The sequence below is a fragment of the Schistocerca serialis genome, chromosome 4, assembly GCF_023864345.2.
Source record: "Schistocerca serialis cubense isolate TAMUIC-IGC-003099 chromosome 4, iqSchSeri2.2, whole genome shotgun sequence".
Lineage (NCBI taxonomy): Eukaryota > Metazoa > Arthropoda > Insecta > Orthoptera > Acrididae > Schistocerca > Schistocerca serialis.
This window is the reverse complement of record NC_064641.1, coordinates 647,024,241-647,045,632: the sequence shown is the minus strand read 5'-3', so window position 1 is coordinate 647,045,632 and position 21,392 is coordinate 647,024,241. Positions and strand designations below refer to the sequence as shown.

General features: G+C 39.9%; 1 protein-coding gene across 1 annotated transcript in view; it reads left to right on the top strand.

The window, feature by feature from the left end:
• The window catches only part of LOC126475506 (proteasome activator complex subunit 3), a 37,268-nt gene extending 28,598 nt beyond the window's left edge, over positions 1–8,670 (top strand). The window contains exons 5-6 of the mRNA XM_050103415.1: positions 6,136–6,306; positions 7,449–8,670. Of these exons, the coding sequence (XP_049959372.1) occupies positions 6,136–6,306; positions 7,449–7,637 (360 nt within the window). The 3' untranslated portion in view covers positions 7,638–8,670. The remainder of the gene's footprint in view (positions 1–6,135; positions 6,307–7,448) is intronic.
• The last annotated feature ends 12,722 nt before the right edge of the window (positions 8,671–21,392 follow it).

Genomic DNA, 21,392 nt, shown 5'->3' with positions numbered 1-21,392 from the left:
AGACTGCTCACAGTGTTGCTACTGTCCAGGCAACTTCTGTAGATCATGAGAAGTAAGAATTTATTATGTCAGTGACTTCCACAAAAGTTGGAAGAAGCATAGAGACACGTGTGAGATTCTTAACCTTCGAGAGGCCGCGCCTGTGTATGAAGTGCGCCAACCACATATAACATTGCCATTTACCATTCTATTGTTGTTTCACAGTTGAGGCCATACCAATTCCTTCAGTATTGCTTCAGCTAACACAGTGATAAGTTGTGTTGCCATACGTCCAAACGCCCAACAGTAAAATACATCAAACAACAAGCTAGGTCAGAAATAATTTACAATCTGTGCAAGGAAACTCCCCAGATTGTGAGTTAGCGCCATGATCCCACAATAAGGCAGTTGCCGAAGAGGTAATTAGCATCTGAATAAGCAATTGACCAGAATCTGATGCAACTGAGCTCTTTAATGCTTTGTGTATTGGTCATTACTGTGGGGGAATGCTTACGCTTGGAAACAGAGTAATATAATGAAAGTTCATTTTATTGTTGTTCAGTTAAACAATGATATAGGTCATATAATGTATGTTTATTTTATCGTTGTTAAATTGAACTAAGATTACACTGTGATTTTGCTCGTACCGTTTTTTTTTTTTTTTTTTTTTTTTTTTTTTTTTTTTTTTTTAAGTTGGTGACAGAAAGGTAGCTATTCCTTACATGCGTACAAAGTACGCTGCCCACCTGCTCCTATTATAAAAAGCAGTGCACCCTATTGAGGATTAAAGAAAAGTCTGAATTACACATAGACCTAAACAAAGGCTTTTTAATCTGTGTTATTAAAAAATCTGCAGATAAGTTACATCCAATCTCTTTATTAGGTACAGAAATGACATTTCAGGAGAAAACACCACTAGCTACCACCGACATCAGAAGAAAGCTTTAAATTACAATGGTAGTAATCATGTGCCAATAGAAAGAGCACACATTCAACTACTCTTTACATAGTTTGAAAGTTAACACAAATTATACATATGCTGTTCTCCAGGGCTGTAGTAACTGAAGTTTCAGGACAATGACAACATATATCGCATCTACCCAACGACATCAAAGTGACTGCTGATCATATGTATTGAATGATTGTCAGGTCTTTTGGATGTGAGATTTAGATGAGCAATTTAAAAGTTACCCAAACGACGAGACAAGTGACACACCAGAAGAGAATGCAATGTAGTTTTAGTATGTCCATGGAAAAGACCCATGTTGTGTTGTTCTTACTTTTATTACACACACACACACACACACACACACACACACACACACACACACACACAAAAGGTTGTCTGAAATAGATAAAACATTCATTCCCTGTCTGCTCTATTTGAATGTTATAACTAAGTTTTATTTAACAAGCCGCAACCAAGGTAAATTCATTACACACAGATAATTTGTAGCATTTAAAGGAAAATCTAGTAGGCTTGATTTGGTAAAATATGAAGGCACTGTAAAAGGGCAATATATTAAAAGCCTGTAATATGAACTGTAAAGCAGATTTAATATTTTCTATAAATTTTGCATATTTTGCTGAAATAAGTGTGTGTTCATTCTGCATGCTCCTATGTTTCAGATCTAGCTCTCATAAATTATTTGTGAAGCTTTTACAGAGTCTATGAAAAAAGAAATTGCACATACAACCTGCAGATAGTTGTATTGGAAATTAAGAAAATTCTTTTAATGGAATAATTAGTTAATTGTTGCAGTAATTTAGTGTATGGAGAAATATGAAGTGGGTATGAAATTAATGCCTTTTAGGATATCTTTATTTCTTTCAAATTATAAGTTAAGTGCTAAGACAGTCTTCTACTTTGTAACTGTCAAGGAATTCTGTGGAATTCATCAAATATAGTGAAATCTGTTATGACTCGCCGATCTTTCAAAGTGCCACTGCGCAGTTACGCGCGTCCTCTACATGCGGCGCTGCCTGCCAGCCATGCAGCAGCAGCGCCACCTAAACCGCCAGTCAGCCAGCAGCCGCTAGACTTGGACTCAGTTATGAATTGACTGTTAAAGTGTACGCACGTCTTACTCTGTTTACTTGATCTGTGACTTTCATGTATAGCGTCTTCCTTAAAATATATTTGTTAAACTTGAAGTTATTCCAGTTGGCGACGAGGATGGGATTTTTCTTTTCCATCGTTGACCCACATGTTTCCGTGGCTACTTTAGAGCAACTATTGCAAGGTCTAATAGAACAGCAAACGCTTCTCACAAATTCGATTCGTGATTTCGTCGCGGCATCAAATGCGGGGTGTCTCTCGTCGTCGTCTCTACCTACTTTTCCTCCTTAAGACGAGGTGGCGGAAGACTGGTCTGATTACGAAAAACGTCTTCGACAGCACTTCTTGGCATTTCATGTTGCGGACGAACAAACATGTAAGTCTCTGTTCCTCTCATGGGTTTCACCTCAAATGTATCGGTTGTTGTCGCAATTGGCTTCTTTGAAAGATCCTGCGTCTTTGTCCTTTGCTGAAATGTGTTTACTTCTGTCCGTCTATTTTCAAAACCAAACGCATGTGGTAGCCTCTCGTGTTGCCTTTTATCGTTTTCAAAAACAACCGAATCAATCCTATCGCGCTTGGGCTGCTGAACTTTACAGCCTCAGTAGAAAGTGTCAATTTGTTACTGAAAGAATCCTACACTGATTCCATGGTACGGGATGCTATTATCCGATCGGTGCCCGACAAAGTAGTTAGGCAACGTGCCCTTCAGTTGGCAAATCCGACTCTAGATGAAGGCCTATCCATCGCTCAGTCTTCTGAAATTTCTCGCGCCGCTGGAGCGCAAATAGAGGCATGGAGCGACCCCTGTGCGATGTTGACGAAGCGTGTGGCGTGTCCCCGCCGGCCGACTGGCCACAGTATGCTCCCAAGCGCAGCCTCGACCTAACCGTAAACAAACCTCTAAGAAACTGCAGCAAAACCCATGGCAACTTCCTTCATGTCTGCGGTGTTTTACGAAACATTCACAAGAAGATTGTCCACAATGTTGGGCCGTGTGTCACAATTGCAAAAAAGTGTCACGTGTCATCCGTTCGCAAATCCGACCGCATACATGATGTTCATTAACATGACGCTGATTCTGATTCTGTGTTGTCTGTCAATAGTACTTCTTCCCTTTCAGGGAAGTTATTCCTCACTATCCAAATACTTGGTCGAGATGTTCGCATGCTGGTGGATACTGGTTCTGCTGCCACTATCATCAATTCTCAGACGTATCTTCGGTTGGGTTCTCCAATCCTGTCACTTGTCACTAGGCAATTACGGACTTACAATAAACAGAAGATTTATCTCTTGGGACAATTTGATGCTGAGGTATCTTACAAATCCGTCGTTCGCACTGTTCCCATATTTGTGGTCGACCATAGTAACGCGGAGAATCTTTTTGGTTTCTATGCCGCCTTTCGCGATTTTGGGTTCTCCATAGATGACTCTGTCACTATCGTCTCTGATGCTATTCCTTATGCTCAATTGGATTCCTTGTCGACGACATTTTCGTCCCTTTTTTTCTCCTGGGTTAGGCCATGCAAACGACTTTGAAACTCATATCATGCTCAAATCCACTGCTCGGCCTAAGTTTTTTCGGGCTCGGCCCATTCCTGTGGCCTTTCGTGATCAGGTCCACCGAAAATGCTTCACCACGTGTTGTGGTACCTGCGTCTTTGCGTGCTTCGGTCTTGCGCCTCCTTCACCAAGGGCACTGGGGTGTCTCTCACACAAAATCTCTTGCGCGCTGTCATGTGTACTGGCCCGTCATCAACTCTGAAATTGTACACATGGACGTTGCCTGCGGCCCTTGCGCATCACAGGGCGCCGCCCCGAAGTCACCGTGGTCTTCACCCGATGCTGACTTCGCGGGACCTTTTTAGGTACTTATTGGCTTCTCGTTATTGACGCCTACTCTAACTTTCCTTTCATTGTCCGTTGCACGTCGCCTACCACCGTGGCAACCACCAATGCTCTAGCTCACGTTTTCTCTTTGAAAGGCCTTCCCTCTACTCTTCTTACTGATAATGGTCCGCAATTTGCCTCTTCCAATTTTGCGGATTTTTGTGCCCATCACGGCGTCATGCGTGTCACGGCCCCTCAGTTCGATCCACAGTCAGTGAGGCTGAACGACTGCTCGGCACATTTAAGGCTCAGATGAGGAAACTCCTGACTTCTTCTGCTGATGATGAGCTTCTCTAATTTCTGGCTTCCTACCGTTTCGCCCCCATGGGCGACCACAACCCGGCTGAGCTCTTACATGGCCGACAGCCCTGCACGCTACTTCATCTTCTGCGGCCTTCCACCTCACGGCCGTGGGTGCCTTCACTTGGCCGGTTCACCACCATCGACCTTTTATGGGTACGGGGATATGGCAGGCGGCCAAAATGGAGTCCTGGCCGCATCTTACGACACCGGGGCCAACGCCTGTATGAAATCCAGACGGACATGGGTGTTGCAGTGCGTCACTCGGACTAGCTTTGGCCTCGTGTGCCGCAACGCCTGTTCCGGATGCCACACCACCACCTTCGGCTGTACCTGATGTTTGGGATACTGGAATGTCTCATTACTCACAACGCAGTCCTCTCACCATCATATCGGTGCCATAATAAGAACTGACGCCACCAGTAGACAAGCCCATGCAGGAACCAGATGACCATCATCTGTCGGAGCAACTCTACTCGCCTCCTTGTCCTGCGGACGCGGACACATCGCCCATGTCTCCTGATATAACAACCGGACTTGCCGCAACGGGCAGATTGGTGCGCGGGGCCCCAGCATATTTGACCCCCATGTGTCCTGTCATCTCAACCTGTTATCATCGGGGACACTTTCGTCCGTACGGGTAGCTTCCTCCTCTAGCCTTTACGGCCAGTCAAACAACACCTATGGATAAAAAATTCCAAGGGGGGGAAAAGTGTTGTGACTCGCCGATCTTTCAAAGTGCCGCTGCGCAGTTACGCGGCCGCTAGACTTGGACTCAGTTATGAATTGACTGTTAAAGTGTACGCGCGTCTTATTCTGTTTACTTGATCTGTGACTTTCATGTATAGTGTCTTCCTTGAAATATATTTGTTCAACTTGAAGTTATTACAAAATCCAGCTTCATTGCTTTAAAATCTGGTATTTTTCAGTCCTTTTTTCCTCTATACATCTAGGAGTTTCGAATGAAAATGTTTTTACATTCTGTCACTGTTTATGATTACCTCTTATAGGTACTGTGGATGAAGACTGCCTTCCAGTGCTCACGACCAGATTTCTTAAGCAGTGTCGTTATGCTAGTCAGTAGAATTATTTTATAATTTACTAAAAATTAAAGTTATGTATACTTGCAAAATAACGTAATTATGTTTCAGCTCACTTAGTAATGTTTCATCCTTTCTAGTTAGCGGACACAAAGTAAAAATCACAGTAAATCAACAGTTTCTGATTTAAATAATCATATTGATGCAATAATTAAGAAATCTAATTTGTTTTAATGTGCCTTCATATTTCTCTGAATTAGTCTACTTTTAGTTAGAGTATAATTTAAGCAAGAGGATTAAAAATTATCTGAAATACAAGAGAAGCCAAGTACCTCAGCTGATACACGTGGATGCAGTGTATCAAATATAGTGAAATTGTAAGGGACTCTTGTCAGAAATAAATATACAAAAACATCAATTGTGTCGTACTTAACCTTCAGACAATAATCTGTTTACTGTTTGGTATCATTTGGCTCAGAAAACCACAGAAATTACTTCTGTAACATTCATTTTATTCAAGAAAAAGGTAAACAACTTTTTTAAGAATTTCAGTAGGTTTTAATTACACGCCAGGTGTTTTTAAAAATGGAACCAAGAAGAGCTATTTAATCAATTTGGTATTGACGTAATCGATCCATCAGGTTGCTATCATACAAAACAGAATTAGGCCTAATGTTAGAGTGAAACTGTTGTCAGTGATCCTTATGTAAGAAAGGAAGGTGTCATAATTATTATAATATTAATACAGTCTTGTTCTTTTATTACTGCAGGTAGAACATTTAACTTCTAGTATTGTAGTGACCTTTCACAATAAATTGTGTTACATGAGCAAGTTTCATAAAAATATCACATGTAATGTTATTTCAGTTGAAGATGTGGATATCTTTCATGATCCCGAAAATTGAAGATGGAAACAATTTTGGAGTTTCTATTCAAGAAGACACATTAGCAGAAATACAGTCAGTTGAATCTGAAGCTGCAGCCTTCTTTGATCAGATATCCCGGTACTTTGTTTCAAGAGGAAAAATTGTGTCTAAGGTTAGTACATGGCAGAGTATGACCTACTGAAATGACAGAATCTTGACAGTTTTGAGTGTTATATGGATTCAGTCTAAATAGGAGTTTGTATATCAATGAAAATAATTTTTGGTTCTGGATTCTGGGCAACTTATCTTTAACTATTCTCATTTCCTAAACCTCGGCAGCCCTTTTTCTTCACTCTTCTTCATGCCCCTGGCCCAAATAACTTGCACATTTCCTTAACTTTTATCTGTCTCTTCCCCTGCTGCCACTTGGTCAGGATATTTTTTTAATGTATCCAATTATATTAAGTATAATTCAATAGATTAAAAATCTACTCACTAAGCAGTGGACGGAGAACACATGCATTAAAAAAAGTTTCAATTATGCAGGCTTTCAGAGCTAGTGACTTCTGGTAGAAGGGAAGGAAGGGGGTGGGGGGAAAGGAACTGGAGAGGTTTAGGAAAAACGATAGAGTTCAGAAAAGTCACCCAGAACCCTGGGTCAGGAGACTTAACAGATGGGATGAGAAAGAACAATCAGTCTTTCCTTCTCATTCCGTCCGGTTAGTCTCCCCTCATTGACTTTTCTGAACTCTACCCCTTTTCCTAAACCTCTTCAGGTCCTTTCCCTTCACCCCCCTTCCTTCGCCTTCAACCCTCCTGCTGGAAGAAGCAACCACCCTGCATAAGTAAAACCTTTTTTAATATGTATGTACTTCTGCTGCCGCTTGGTGAGTAGATTTTTTTATCAATCCAGTTACATTATATTGTCAAAAATTCATTAATTATATTAAATAGGAGATTGGTCACCCTAAAGTCCAGCCCTGATAGTGTCAGTATTTTGTATTTGTGGATAACATGTTCGGTTTATTTTAGCTTCACATTTTCGTTATGGCCTTATTTTATGTGGGTAGTTGCTATTTTCATTTGTCATCTGACATGAGATGTAGAAAATTTGTTTGTGGCCTAAGGCTTTGGGTATGTAAAGATTGGGAGAGATGAAACTCCAAGAATTGTTTCACTGAGGCTTGTTTATCTCTTGATAATCTTTTTATTAGCCAATAAGTATTGTGTGCTGACAGTCTTTTTTTCTCCGTGTCGTGACATGTCGAACTTAAGATTATTTAACGTGTATAACAAATATTTTGTTCATTACAGGTTGCAAAATACCCGCATATTGAAGACTATCGTAGAGCTGTTGAGGAACTGGATGAGAAAGAGTATCTGAGTCTGTGGTTGGTGATGTGTGAGGTGCGCAACCGTTATTGCACACTCCATGACATTGTTATAAAAAATTTGGAGAAGATAAAGAAGCCCCGTACAGAAAATTCAGAAACATTATACTGAAGGAGTGTTCCATTTTGGGCTGTTCTTTTGTTGACGGCAAAGATCTTCAAAATAGATCCAGAATTGTCACATATTTAAAGTGAATACAGTGCATTGGAGTTTATACAGTATTGAGCAGTGAATAAAAATGTCAACCTTTTCATTCCCAGTTGTCATACAACTTTAGTTTAGATTGCATTCAACGTCCTGTGCAAGGGATATTCATCATTTGTATGTGCAGTGCATTTTCAGAATAATTTAGTTCATATAGTTTGTACTTCCCTATGTTACAGCATTGTAAAAGAGAGACATTATTTAAACTTTTTACCAGTATGTTAATTTTTAGTGCTGTAACACTTGGAAGCAAAAACATTGGTTTAGATCATTTATTGGGTATGCTTTGGACTGTAAGAAGGCAGTGGGAAAAACAGAGTAAAGGAAATTTATAAAACTTTTTATGCAGCTGACGTATGTATGGCCTAGCACATATTTCTTTCTTCAGACATTGAAGGTTTACTTATGATGATAAAAGAACAGAGTGAGAAATGTGAAAAGTGGATATATGTGTGTTATAGTGGTGGGAATGGAATGGCTGACTTAATACTCATTGCTGTGAGGAATTATGTTATGTTGAACAATGTGAAGACAGATCTTAATATTTTTGTCTCAAGTGCTGGTGTTAAATATTTGATTTATTTTTCTCTTGCAATGTGTGAGTGCATCTGGAAATTTGTTGAGGTCATTTTCTGCTAGATATCTTAAATATGTACACTCCAGTTTCTTTTCTGTTGCTGCATGGCCTTCACTGGTCATTTTCATTTTATAACACTACTTTACAATCAATTTCATTGTGGTACATCATTTTAGTTCTTTACAGTGATCTGTATGGTATTCAATTGATTGTATTATACTATTTAAGAACAGACTTTTATACCGTTCTTCTGTGAGGATTTCTTTGTACCAAAAGAGCTTGTTTGTCCAATATGTTGCTTTGTGGGATGTAACTCAGTGAGGTCATAGAAATTTCAAAATAAAGCATCCATGTTTAAATGTATTTTGAAATTGTAAAAAACTTATCCTGTTGGTTGTGTGTGGTATCCATTTTTAGAATTCTGTGATTATAATCTTGAACGCCATAACATGAATTTTGCAAAAGTCGTCACTTGTGCTGACATTTTTTCCTCGTGTAGGTGCATGTAAAAATGTTAAAGATGTATTTTGTGTGATCTGTGACTTTGATAATGGTCTCCGAGGAATAAAAATTGTAATGTATAATCTTAATTTTTGTCAGTTGGAGTGTTCAGTTGAACGAAGCCTGTTGTTCCTTAGATGTTAGGGGTTCACAAAATCAGAATGTGCATTTTGTATTTGATTGTCAAGAGGCTTTGTGCATTTTTCTTCTGTTTGCCCCCTCCAGCTGTTCCCTTAACAGTTTAATCAATGACTCTGAAACATTATATGAGAATGTTGTTTCTACAGTTGGGATTGTTTTTATTAGTGCAGGATAAGTTATATTGTGAACTGAACAATGTATCTTGCAATAGTTAGTAATTTGAAAAATGGACTAAAAAAAGATTGTGATATAGTCTCACAGAAATGTCAGATGGCTCTATTTTTGTGCATTGACTAAACAAAGCTTAGGGTTATACTTCAGCATGCCAGATCTTTTCCCCCTGTAGTGCAGATGTTTGCTCTTACACTTTGTCATTGTTAGTTATATAGGATATAAATTGTTTTTTATTTACTATTACTCCTGCTACAGCTACTACTACTACTACTACTAGTTTTGTGCTTTTTTTGTTCGGGAGTAGATAAAGGAGAAGTATTGAGTTGCTGAGGAAGTTGTTGAAGTGTAGAAGAAAAATCTCCAGTGGAAGAATACCTATATTGTTTTGAAATTGAATATACAGGTAGACTGGAGTTAGAATTAGTGAAGCTGTTTAAATACATCTATACAGACCAAGAGGAATGAGTAGAAGTGTTTTTTATGTGAAATAAATTTTTCGTATAAAAACAAAGATGAGGTGACTTACCGAACAAAAGCGCTGGCAGGTCGATAGATACACAAACAAACACAAACATACACACAAAATTCAAGCTTTCGCAACAAACTGTTGCCTCATCAGGAAAGAGGGAAGGAGAGGGGAAGACGAAAGGAAGTGGGTTTTAAGGGAGAGGGTAAGGAGTCATTCCAATCCCGGGAGCGGCGCTCCCGGGATTGGAATGACTCCTTACCCTCTCCCTTAAAACCCACTTCCTTTCGTCTTCCCCTCTCCTTCCCTCTTTCCTGATGAGGCAACAGTTTGTTGCGAAAGCTTGAGTTTTGTGTGTATGTTTGTGTTTGTTTGTGTATCTATCGACCTGCCAGCGCTTTTGTTCGGTAAGTCACCTCATCTTTGTTTTTATATATAATTTTTTCCCACGTGGAATGTTTCCTTCCATTATATAAATAAATTTTTCAGCTATTTTTCTTTGGCTTGTGGAAGACACTTCTTACTGACTGTAAAGGCACATACCAGTTTGTCATATGCATTCAACATTAGTTTTAGAATGACATTAATAGACTCCAGTTTTAGAATGACATTAATAGACTCCTACTGAAGTGAGTGGTAGAAGCTGCCGGTTGGGGATGTAATAATAGCATCATCCAGAAACAAGCAACTGAAAAGGTATCTAGTTGCAGTGAATAAAGATTGACTGTGAGCACATTAAATACAGAATTTTAATGTTTATATCAACAATGTTGGTTTGTGGTATAACAGGGCTACCAGGAAAATTTTTGCACCTAGTGTTACATCACATTTGAAAGAGAGATGTCAAATGAACAAACAAAAATGTAAAAGGCAAGGGCCAAGTAATCTGGCCATTCAACAGTCCTGTTGAATGATTAGTCTGAAGAGGACCCATCCATGGTGATAATTTGCTATGAAGTGTTGAAGAGAAAGAGAGTTCCTTCTCTCTATCCACAACTGCTATATATTTGCAATCTCTGCAGCAAGAAAGAAGAGGCAGCTTTATGAAAATCTCAATGATAACATGGCTGCCGTTCTGCATTGGAACCTGAATGGGTTTAAGGTTCTTCTCCGAGGAACCCGCTCTTGACACAGGGCAGACACCTGTGTCTTCAAGACATTAAGAGTATGACTACCCATATGGGATTATAGCCTCCACAGAAAGGATAGCATCAGTGGGGGGAGAGATAAAGGTGGAGTGGCCATATTCGTCAGCGATAAATACCCAGCCTTAATCCAGCAGCTTGTCGTCACCATCTGAATGTAGAAAGGGATATGTTTGGCTTCATTTCCAATGATGCTGAGTCCAATGACTAGCCCTTCTCCACATGAAAGCTTTATTGAGCAATGTCTAAGGCCTGTGATACTGCAACTGAATCAACTACAGTACACTGCAGTTGAATAAGGTACAGTATGCTGTGGCAATAGATAAAAAACGAAGGAAATGCTAGAACTACTTAATGCAGTATGACACACACAAAAATTTCCCAGCTCGTGGAGTGAGGCAATTTTTGTCCCCTTCCTCAAAATGGGAGGACTTAACAAGCCCCAGTTCTTGCTGTTACTAGCTGTATGGGAAAGGCCCTGGGGCATATGGTGAACCATTGGCTGGTTTAGTCACTCTGTGTTGATTCCAGAGTTATTGATCAACTACTGACAACTTTATCCTCTGAAGGTGGCTATAAAAAAGGTTGTCCTGCAGTGAAAGCACCTAGTAGCCATATTCCTTGAGATAAGAGGGCCTGTCAAATGAAAACTGAACGCTCATCACACTAGGACCATGGAATGGTTCCATTCAAAAGTAGTCACCACACATGTTAAGACATTTATCCCATTGGGAGATGAGACAGTCAATTTGTGTTTTGTAGAATGCGGTCAGATGTTGACGGATCCACAGCCGCACCCACTCTTGTACTGCTTTGTCTCTCTTCTTCGTCCGACTGAAATGGACGTCCACGCATTTCTTTCGTCAGGTCGCCAAAGATGTGAAAATCATATGGTGAAATATCTGTGCTGTATGGAGGATGTTTCAGTGTTTTTTTCATCCAAATAGCTGAAGGGCAGCCTTCATCCGATTGGCAGGGTGGGGGTGGGCGTTATCGAACAACAGGATGATTCCATCTAGCAGCATTCCAACAACCCAAGGGCAAGTGGCAAAGCCACAGTTAAAGCATCCCACATGTCCCGTGCCAGAGAAATCCAAAGCTGTTCACACATGTTCTGATAAGGTCCTGATGACTTCATTTTTTGACTGCAGGGACCCTCTGCTCATTGCGTTCCTCAAGTGTGGATCCACAAGCAGTATGCTGCACTCTGAAGACACTTTGCAGGATCTGTAAGGTGAGAATGCTGTCTGATGGAATCATCCTGTTGCACTATAATGCCCGCTTCCCCATTGCCAATAGGGCAAAGGCTACACTCAAGCGAATTGGTTTGGAGGAGCTGCAACATCCTCCGTACAGCCCGAATCTTTCACCATGTGATTTTCATAGCTTTGGCGGCCTGAAGAAATAGATGTGTGGACATCGGTTTCAGTTTGACAAGCAATTGAAAAAGTGGGTGTGGTTGTGGATCCATAAAGAGCTGACTACCTTCTACGAAACGGGAGTTGAGTATCTCACTTCCCAGTGGGATAAATGTCTTAATGATTTGGTGATTATTTTTGAGTGGAACCATTCCATAATCCCTTTGTGGTGTTGGTTCGGTTTTATTTGAATCGCTATTATAGACAAGTTGTGTAATATTAATTGGGAGCACATTATTCTCGGACAGCTCCAGCAGTGGGGCTTCCATGAAAGGCTGTCTGCACTTGTATGATCATGGTGCAGAATTGCAATGCAGTTTTGAGGGTGCTATGGCAGCTGGCATGTATCTGTGATGAGAAATTCCTCATTTGCTCAGACTTCCTCAGTAACCTTCAATCTACTCAATGAATGTACGCAGCAAACAGATATACGAAAGACACTCTACTCTGCCTGCAGAGGCTGGAGGAGGAGATCACATTCTGCTGAGAGCTAGAGAAATGATTCAGCATTGTGGCCACCAGGGAATTGTTTAACGTAAACCACCCACTCGGTGCACTGTACCCCTATGCTATATTCCCACAGTTGAGGTACACAGTCATGCATCGGTGGAAAGAAGAGTGACTAGATGTGACAAAAAAATAAGTTGTTAGTAAAACTACATTCATGTTCAGAAAAAAACTGAACGAGTAGACAGGACATTAATATTCACAGGACATGTACATCAGCATATGCTGCAGAAATGATCAGCATTTCAGTCACCTCGGTTCAGTATGTTTCCTGTTGCCTAGTAGGAAGAGGGCTTGCCACGGGCCCTCGTAACTTGCTCCGCATGTGATGACATTGACACGTATCCGGTGAGAATGGCGTCATGTGGTATAGCCATCCATGCTGCATTCAACTGTTTCCAAAGGTCATCTGTAAATCCTTGACATTGGGTTACAGCGCACCACTTGTCGTTTCACCATATCCCACACATTTCCGATTGGCAATAAGTCTGATGACCTGGCAGGCAAGGGTAAAAGGCTGACATCCTCTGATATCACGGAGGCACATGTTCACGCAGCAACATGTGATCGCGTATTGTCGTGCTGAAAAAATGGCGTCTGGGCTGTTGTGCAGAAAGGGTATGACTACGGGTGGCAGGATGTCATTCACGTAGGTCACGCTGCTCACTGGACACGCGCCAACTGTGATTTGTGGCTGTATCCAATAGCACCTCACACTATAAGGCCTTGAGATGGCACTGTATGTATTGTGTGAATGCAGTCAGTGTGACAAAATGGGACCATCATTGCCAAACAGAACCTGGATTTTTCTGAAAACACTATCCGATGTTACTCCTGGCCCCATGGATGTCATTCCCTACCCAATTGCTATCTAGCATGTTTCTGGGCATTTATCAAAGGTAGGCAGAGATGTGGGCTGTGCACACATAACCCGTGCCTTAGTAAACGGCACTGGACTGTCACCCCTGACAGTGTACGATGTGTCACACTGTTGTGCCAGAGCCCAGGAGGATGCAAATCTGTCCTGAGCTGTCGATCTTCTTGGGGCGTAATCTGAGTGATGTGACCTGGCCCATCACATCGTATACTACGGTATTTCACGAACCATTCTGCACGCACCCATTGTACTGCTGAAACACTTTGTCCCACAGAAGGATGGATGCATTGGATTCTCTTGAGCCAATAATGTCCCCTCTTTCAGACACTGATGGCATGGTCCACGCATACGTCTGCGAGGCATCCTGCATGTCTGCTCAAGTCAACACTGATCCATTATCTTCGTTTTATAGTGCCGACGAGAGCCACAGAAACATTTTACTGGTAGGTGGTGTTGCATTGCAATATTGATGTTGATCTATGACCCACAGGCTGACATGGTTCAGATCCTTATCAGGTATAGAGAACATAATAATGTACCTGTCCTGTGAACATGAATGCCCTGTGTGTAGTCATTCAAGATGTTCTGTTTTTTTCTGAACATGTGTGCAACTACTAGGCAGTTGCGTACATTCTTCCAGTTACAGAGGCAATATGAAATACGTTTCACTTGCTAACAGAGAGGATACAGTCTATGACACATGGCTTCCTGCTATGGTGGGATGATCCTTTCATCTGTTGTGCTTGTGCCATACAGATTACAGTATGCCACAACTTAATGTATTTTATATTCAGACAAGAGTAGTACAGAGGGTAGTTTACTGTGACATTATATTTCAGGCATTTTTAGTCTCTCTCTCTCTCTCTCTCTCTCTCTCTCTCTCTCTCTCTCTCTCTCTCTCTCAGGGATATTATAGCTGTAACCTTATGGTGTCTCACTGCACATGATTTGCCCTGGTATTCTCGGACAGTAAGATTTAAATTTCAGATGGGGTAGTGGTTCACACTTCACTGTCCACAGCCAGTTATAGAGTGAATGGGATATTATCACTAGCATGTCACCTCTTTGATACATGCAACATGACAGTTACACGTGACTGAGGCATTCATGGTAATTCCATTATGTTGTCAATGTGTAAACAAAGATACATTAAACAAGCAGTGATATTAAGCAACAGCACTGATGTGTCACATTAAAGTGTGTCTGACTAATATTGATTTGGCGCTGGGAGGATTACACGCAACACGTGTGGACTTCCTTGTGGGGTATAAGAAAATCTTATACCTTGTAGCACTTCGTAAAACAACACACAGGATGAAAATCAACTCAATGGTGCTAGCCATATTCAGTATAATTACATATCTTCATTGAAGTTACCTAACTTCATTGGGATTACGTACTAACATACACGGACTTAAATTGTTACACAAAAATTGACAGATCAGGATAAAATCCCTATTGTTCTGCATCACTGGGCTTTTAGTCTGTGATATTTTTCCTGCAACTTTGTTATTCATGAACTCTAAGGATAGATGACTTCATTCTTCATGCATAATGCCTTATCAATGTGTTTGAAAATAATTTTCGGTTTCTTTCCAAGAAGAATGGTGCTCAGTGGCATACCAGTACTGTCATGATTCAAATTATGAAGACTTAATTCAAGCCTTGACGATTTTCTGCGTGACCAATGCATCCTCTACAGTGAGAACAAAATAATCAACCAAATTCACACATGAAATGGTTGGCTAAATTACAAGCTGGGTGATAATTGAAGTTATGTGCTTTATGCCATTATCCTCTGCAGATTTTGCTTACAGTTGAGATCTGAATTGAAAAGGATTAGTCCTTAAGATGCATTTGAACAGTGTTCATAAAATAAAATCCTTGTGCTATGTAGTAATCAAAATTTATTATTTGCATTTATTAGTTTTCTGGTCGGTTTGATGCGGCCTGACATGAATTCCTCTCTTGTGCCAACCTCTTCATCTCATAGCAGTGCTCACAATGTACGTCCTCAATTATTTGCTGGATATATTCCAGGTTAGAAACACAATTTAGAAGGAGTTTCTGGCATGACCATGATCTGAGAACATTTTGTTTGCTTCTTGGCTAAGCTTCCAAAGTATCAGTGGTAATTAGCTCTGCAGATTTGTGTGATATGATATTTTATGATATGATGCTTGAAGCCTTTATGCTGAACTGTAGAAGCTGTAACATTCTGACAGACATTGAAAATTCTTAGTGATATTAGCAAATATAACATGTTCTTGCAATTTAAGCATACATTGCTTTGGCCAGAAATGAGCGTAGCCTAGGTGATGTAGTTAACAAGTACTTTGATGCAACGACTTGGAACACATGGTCTCCTGTTAACAGAATTTAAATTTTTTTCTCCTGTGAAGGTTGTCTTCTTTGAGTTAGTTTGTTGAGATTCTGACTGTAAATGAATCCTCAGTTTCTGTTTCACTATTTTTGATGTACTGTCTGCTGCTTGTTTGGCTTTGACATTTTTGAGTAACGTTCTCATTACATTATCCTTAAACATCTAGTCTACATCTGTACTCTCCAAGTCATTGTGAAATACATGGCAGAAGGCATAGTCCACTGTACCATTTATCAGGTCTTTTTCTTGTTGTCTTCAGGGGTGTTGCAAGAAAAATTGTTTAAATGCCTCTGTGCGTGATATAAGTAATCTCATATTATCTCCACTATTCCTATGGGAGCAGTATGAATGAATGGGTTTGTGGTATATTCCCATGATCCCTTTGGGAATGATATGTAGGAGGTTGTAATGTATTCCTAGGGTCATCATTTTAAGTTTGTTCTTGAATATCTGGATGTTTTCTCTACCTTGAATAGTCTGCCAGTTCAGGTCTTTCAACATCTCAGTGACACTCTACCATGGTACTAAAATGTAAACTTTCACGGCCGGAAATATCATGTCCATTATAATTGTCTGGGCTGTTATGCCGTGGTCGGTTGATGAATTCTGTGGTGATTCCCAACGTTTCGTCTCCGACTGCGGGAGACATCTTCAAGGGGGTCCGTAGCTTGATGGAAGGTCCAACACACTGGCTAGTGAGCCACTGTGTGTGTTGGACCTTCCATCAAGCTACGGACCCCCTTGAAGATGTCTCCCGCAGTCGGAGACGAAACGTTGGGAATCACCACAGAATTCATCAACCGACCACGGCATAACAGCCCGGACAATTATAATGGACACTCTACCATGGGTCAAACAAACCTGTGACCATTTGTGCTGCCCTTCTTTGCATTTGTTCAATATCCCCTGCCAATCCTATCTGTTACGGGTCCCACACACTCGAGCAATATTACAGAAGATACAGATTGACTGCATTTTCCTAGTATTCTAGTAGTAAGATTGACATCATTGGTCTCCTGGTACACATGATAAAGCATTTGGTATCACATTCCTGGATACTGGTGTGTAACAAGTTTCACAACCATTTTCTAGCATTCCCAATGCCTGCCTTGGTAAAATATTGTACATCAGCTATCACTGTAACAGAAACGAGAGGTCTTCATGGTCAGTCCTTAATACATTGTGCTGACCCAACAAATAAAATTTCTCGAGCCCTCAGGTAGTAGCAAGAGCTTCTCATTTGGTAACTATGTATGTCTTCTTGGAAGTAAGCAGTTTACAAATTGTTAACGTGTTATTCTTGTTGTAAGTAGCAGTGTGTCTTTTCCTTACATTGTTGGTATTCCAACCTCGTGTGTCTTTTCCTTACATTGTTGGTATTCCAACCTCGTGTTTGCATTGTTTGTTGTTAAAAGTGAGACCTACTTGTGAACCATTACCATTTGTTCATAAATAAAGTTTTTGTTTGATCTGGGTGGTGTAAGATTTCTGCTGATGACGAATAACGTTCTTTGGTAAAGTGGCAAGAAAAATTACAGAAGCAAGCAAATGCCTTACGCTGTAGGCTCTGGAAAATTCTCGATTGCTTCTTTGTTTGCAGGATCTAATTCAGTGTCCTCTGGTGACGGCGAGTGACGTGAAATCAATTTTTTAAATCTAGAATCCGTATTTTTCAAATGTGTAGTAACTCCTGATTTCTGAAAAATTACAGAACCCAATGAAAATATTCCCAGGACAATGAATTAATTAATATATGACTAACATAAATGGCAGTGTTTTGCAGTAATGTCTCTCTCGGTTCTTGGTCCAACTTGTGAATGAACATTGCTGATAAAATGTTTAATCCATTAGGATCCTCATGAATTAGCTACATCTTCAATGGTAAAGAGATCCATGGACTTCCTGCTCTTTGGATGAAATTCTAACACCCAATGTTTGACATCAGTAAATTTTTGCAAAAGGCTTTCTAGATTATCAGTATGATTCTTTAGCAGAAGAATGTGATTATAGCTCTTGCAACACTAATTCAGGCAGACCTGTTTTTTTGTGCCCAAAACATGAAACCAAATTGCAGTATTTAGTCTTATGATAGTGTTATTTAAGATGTGTCAATTTTGTTCTCTCTTTACTGATTGAATAGGATAACCTTTGCTCCTAAGTGCAAACCTTTCAGTGGCTGACACATTGTCTCAAAACTCCTGGTTTTTTGGGAAAAAATATTAATAATCGACAAAATTCTTCACTCATTGCTTCAGGCAAGTCTACCAAGTCTTCTGTACTGAAACAGATTTTGTCTATAGTGTTTTGATCAAAATCTTTCCTGTAAATATTGCCGGTTTTTGGAAGCTGACCCCTTCCTCCCCCTTTCCTCTTTCTGACATGTCCTTAACGTTCTCAGATTCGTGCCTGCACTGCTGCTATCAACATGTCCTTCATATTCAAAGCAATGAAAGTCTAGGATGAAATAACAATAATGTTAAGAAAAGGATAGAATGCTATTCATCTCATAGAGGAGGTGTCGAGTTACAACTATTTTCATATTCTGCAGATATGCACATTCGTGACCAAAATCTTACCAGCCGATCAGTATGCAGTTATCAATCCCATTCTTAAAAGATTTAACTATTGGAAAGTTATGTTCATACTCTTCATTTGAATCTTGAGCTTTAATAGCACTTTTCCTCAAATTAGCTTGCATTTTTTGCCAACTGTAGTGACAAAATTTTTACTATTCACAGGAAAAACCATGAATGTTTCTCATTGTTCCAACAGCATGAAACATTTTTCTGACATCCCCCTCAATTGTGCGTTATAGTCTAGAAGTGAGTCAGATCAGCCCAAAAGGCATTGAGATCAATAAAAGGCCTCAAGAGTTCTTCCATTGTTGTTGTACGGGGTGATCAAAAAGTAGATAGAGAGGTAAAAATTGACACACATGCTTGGAATGACATAGGGTTTTATTAGGGGAAAAAAATAAATAAAAAATCGCTAGATGCATGAAAGATCTCTTGCGTGCGTCGTTTGGTGATGATCGTGTGCTCAGCTGCCACTTTCGTCATGCTTGGCCTCCCAGGTTCGCAGACCTCAGTTCGTACTATTATTGGCTTTGGGGTTACCTGAAGTCGCAAGTGTATCGTGATCGACCGACTAGGGATGCTGAATGACAACATCCGACGCCAGTGCCTAACCATAACTCCGGACATGCTTTACAGTGCTGTTCACAACATTATTCCTCGACTACAGCTATTGTTGACGAATTATGGTGGACATATTGAGCATTTCCGGTAAAGAACATCATACTTGCTTTGTCTTACTTTGTTATGCTAATTATTGCTATTCTGATCAGATGAAGCACCATCTGTCGGACATTTTTTGAATGTTTGTATTTTTTTGGTTCTAATAAAACCTAATGTCATTCCAAGCAAATGTGTCAATTTGTTCCTCTCTATCTACATTATTCTGTGATTTATTCAGTTTTCAAATTTATACTGACTTTTTGATCACCCGGTACATCACATTCAGGTTCTTACTGCTTCACATTAAGTTTGATAACATGTGACCCATTTTCCAATTTGTGTATTTCAATGTGAATCTTGGTCAAAACCAGCTTCAGTTTACTGAGTAGTATGGAGGCTGCCCTTGTTTGTCATTCGTTTTGGATTGCAGCGAACTTTCAAAATTCCAATGCTCTTGATTTGAGTGCAGTAATTCTAATGTGGCAATTGTCGTTGCAGTGGTGCTCACCTCATGATTTTACCCTGTTTCCTTGGTGATTCCATGAATTTAGTAGTACATAAAGCGATTCCTCTTTGTGGCCGTTCTGAATTTTGAATACTTCATTCAAAACTATTGTCACATTCTTGCCATTCTTCTAATGCTTCAAGGCTATTAACAGCTAGGAAATGTTCTCACTGTCTTTGTACTGGATTAAAGCTAAATTCTCCCACACTGCCAACTGTAATTTTTGTATCAAGCTAGCCGTAATCTCATGATACTTGATTGGATTGTATAAATAATTTTTCCACTCCCAGCACTTCTGTGGAAATTATTTGATCATGCTGTCATTGCATGTATAATTATGGGTGTAAGCAACTTTATCTCACAAATGTTGCGATTACATACTAATATATGTTGAAAAAGGCAACTTCAGTGCTGTTGAAAAAATTGTTGAACCTGCCTATGAAATGTATTTCCCACATATGTGGGCCAACCCACATGCAGCTCACACTAACTTTCCCTTTGGACATAATCTGAAAAATGCATTCAGAAATGCTTCAGTAAATGCCACTGGACTGATCCTGTTAATGGGGTAGAACTCTTGAAATTGCCAGATGATCGTTGTGGTAACCTGTTACTGAGCTTGGAACTATGAACAAAAATTCCTGGTGTCTATCATATAAGGCAGAATCACCTCCATCATGTAACAACTTTTTGATTGGACCCTGCAAACAATTTTCATGTTCAGTAATCATCTGAATTTGTTGTACAGTTGTCTCCAAAGTTGTGCACTGTTGCTGGACATCACTAATTAGTTTAAACTGAAGAGTCCTTATTTTGCACACATTTCCCTTTTACATTAATAATTCTATACAGTGTTTTCATTTAACCTGCAAAGTTTTCAATCAACTTTTGCAATTGTTGACAACTTGATACTGGTTTTTTGTCTTTGATATTACCTCACACTACATTGTCACGTTTGCTCTGGAATTCAGAGTGCAGTTTGATTTGTTCTGAATAAGTTAAACTTGCTCAGGTTTTCAAATCTTGTCCAGTGCAGTCCCCAACAATCAATCTTTCTTCCTCATCCCATCCGGTAAGTCTCCTCTGACCCACCGTTTTACATGACTTTCCTGAAACCTTCCCAATTTTTCCTAGACCTCTCCAGTCCTTTTCCTTCACTCATCTTCCTTACCTTTCAGCCCTTCTGCCTGAAGAAGGATTCAATGGCTTCGAAAGCTTGCCTTATTGTAACCTTCTTTTATGTGTGTGTTCTGCTGCCGCTTGGTGAGTAGATTTTTTATCTATTCAGTTACATTTTAATTATTTTTGTGAAGTCTCTAGCAGATGATTTGACAAAGCTGATGTCTGGTGGTGAACTATGCAGTATCTTTAAGTAAGTGTAATGGATCTTCCTTTTATTTTTTAATATGTGTCACTGCTCCTGTCATCAGGGAATTGAGTATCACTTGTGTTGCTAAGTTCATTCATTTTGTGCCTAATAATTCAATGAATTGCACTTGCTGTTTTTATGCAGTTCTGATTTTTGTGTGCGAAGTACATGTTTCTTGCCTTTTTAATGAGATGATAAAAATTTTGCAATACTACTTGTTGTGCTATTTTAATTCTTGGTGTGCATTAAATAAAGTTCTCTCTTCCTGGCACGAGATACCTTCATCCCCAATGTTAGCCACACTTTCCACCTGCTCTGCTGTGATTGTTCCTGAGTCTTTGTAAAGAAAAACTGGATCCATAG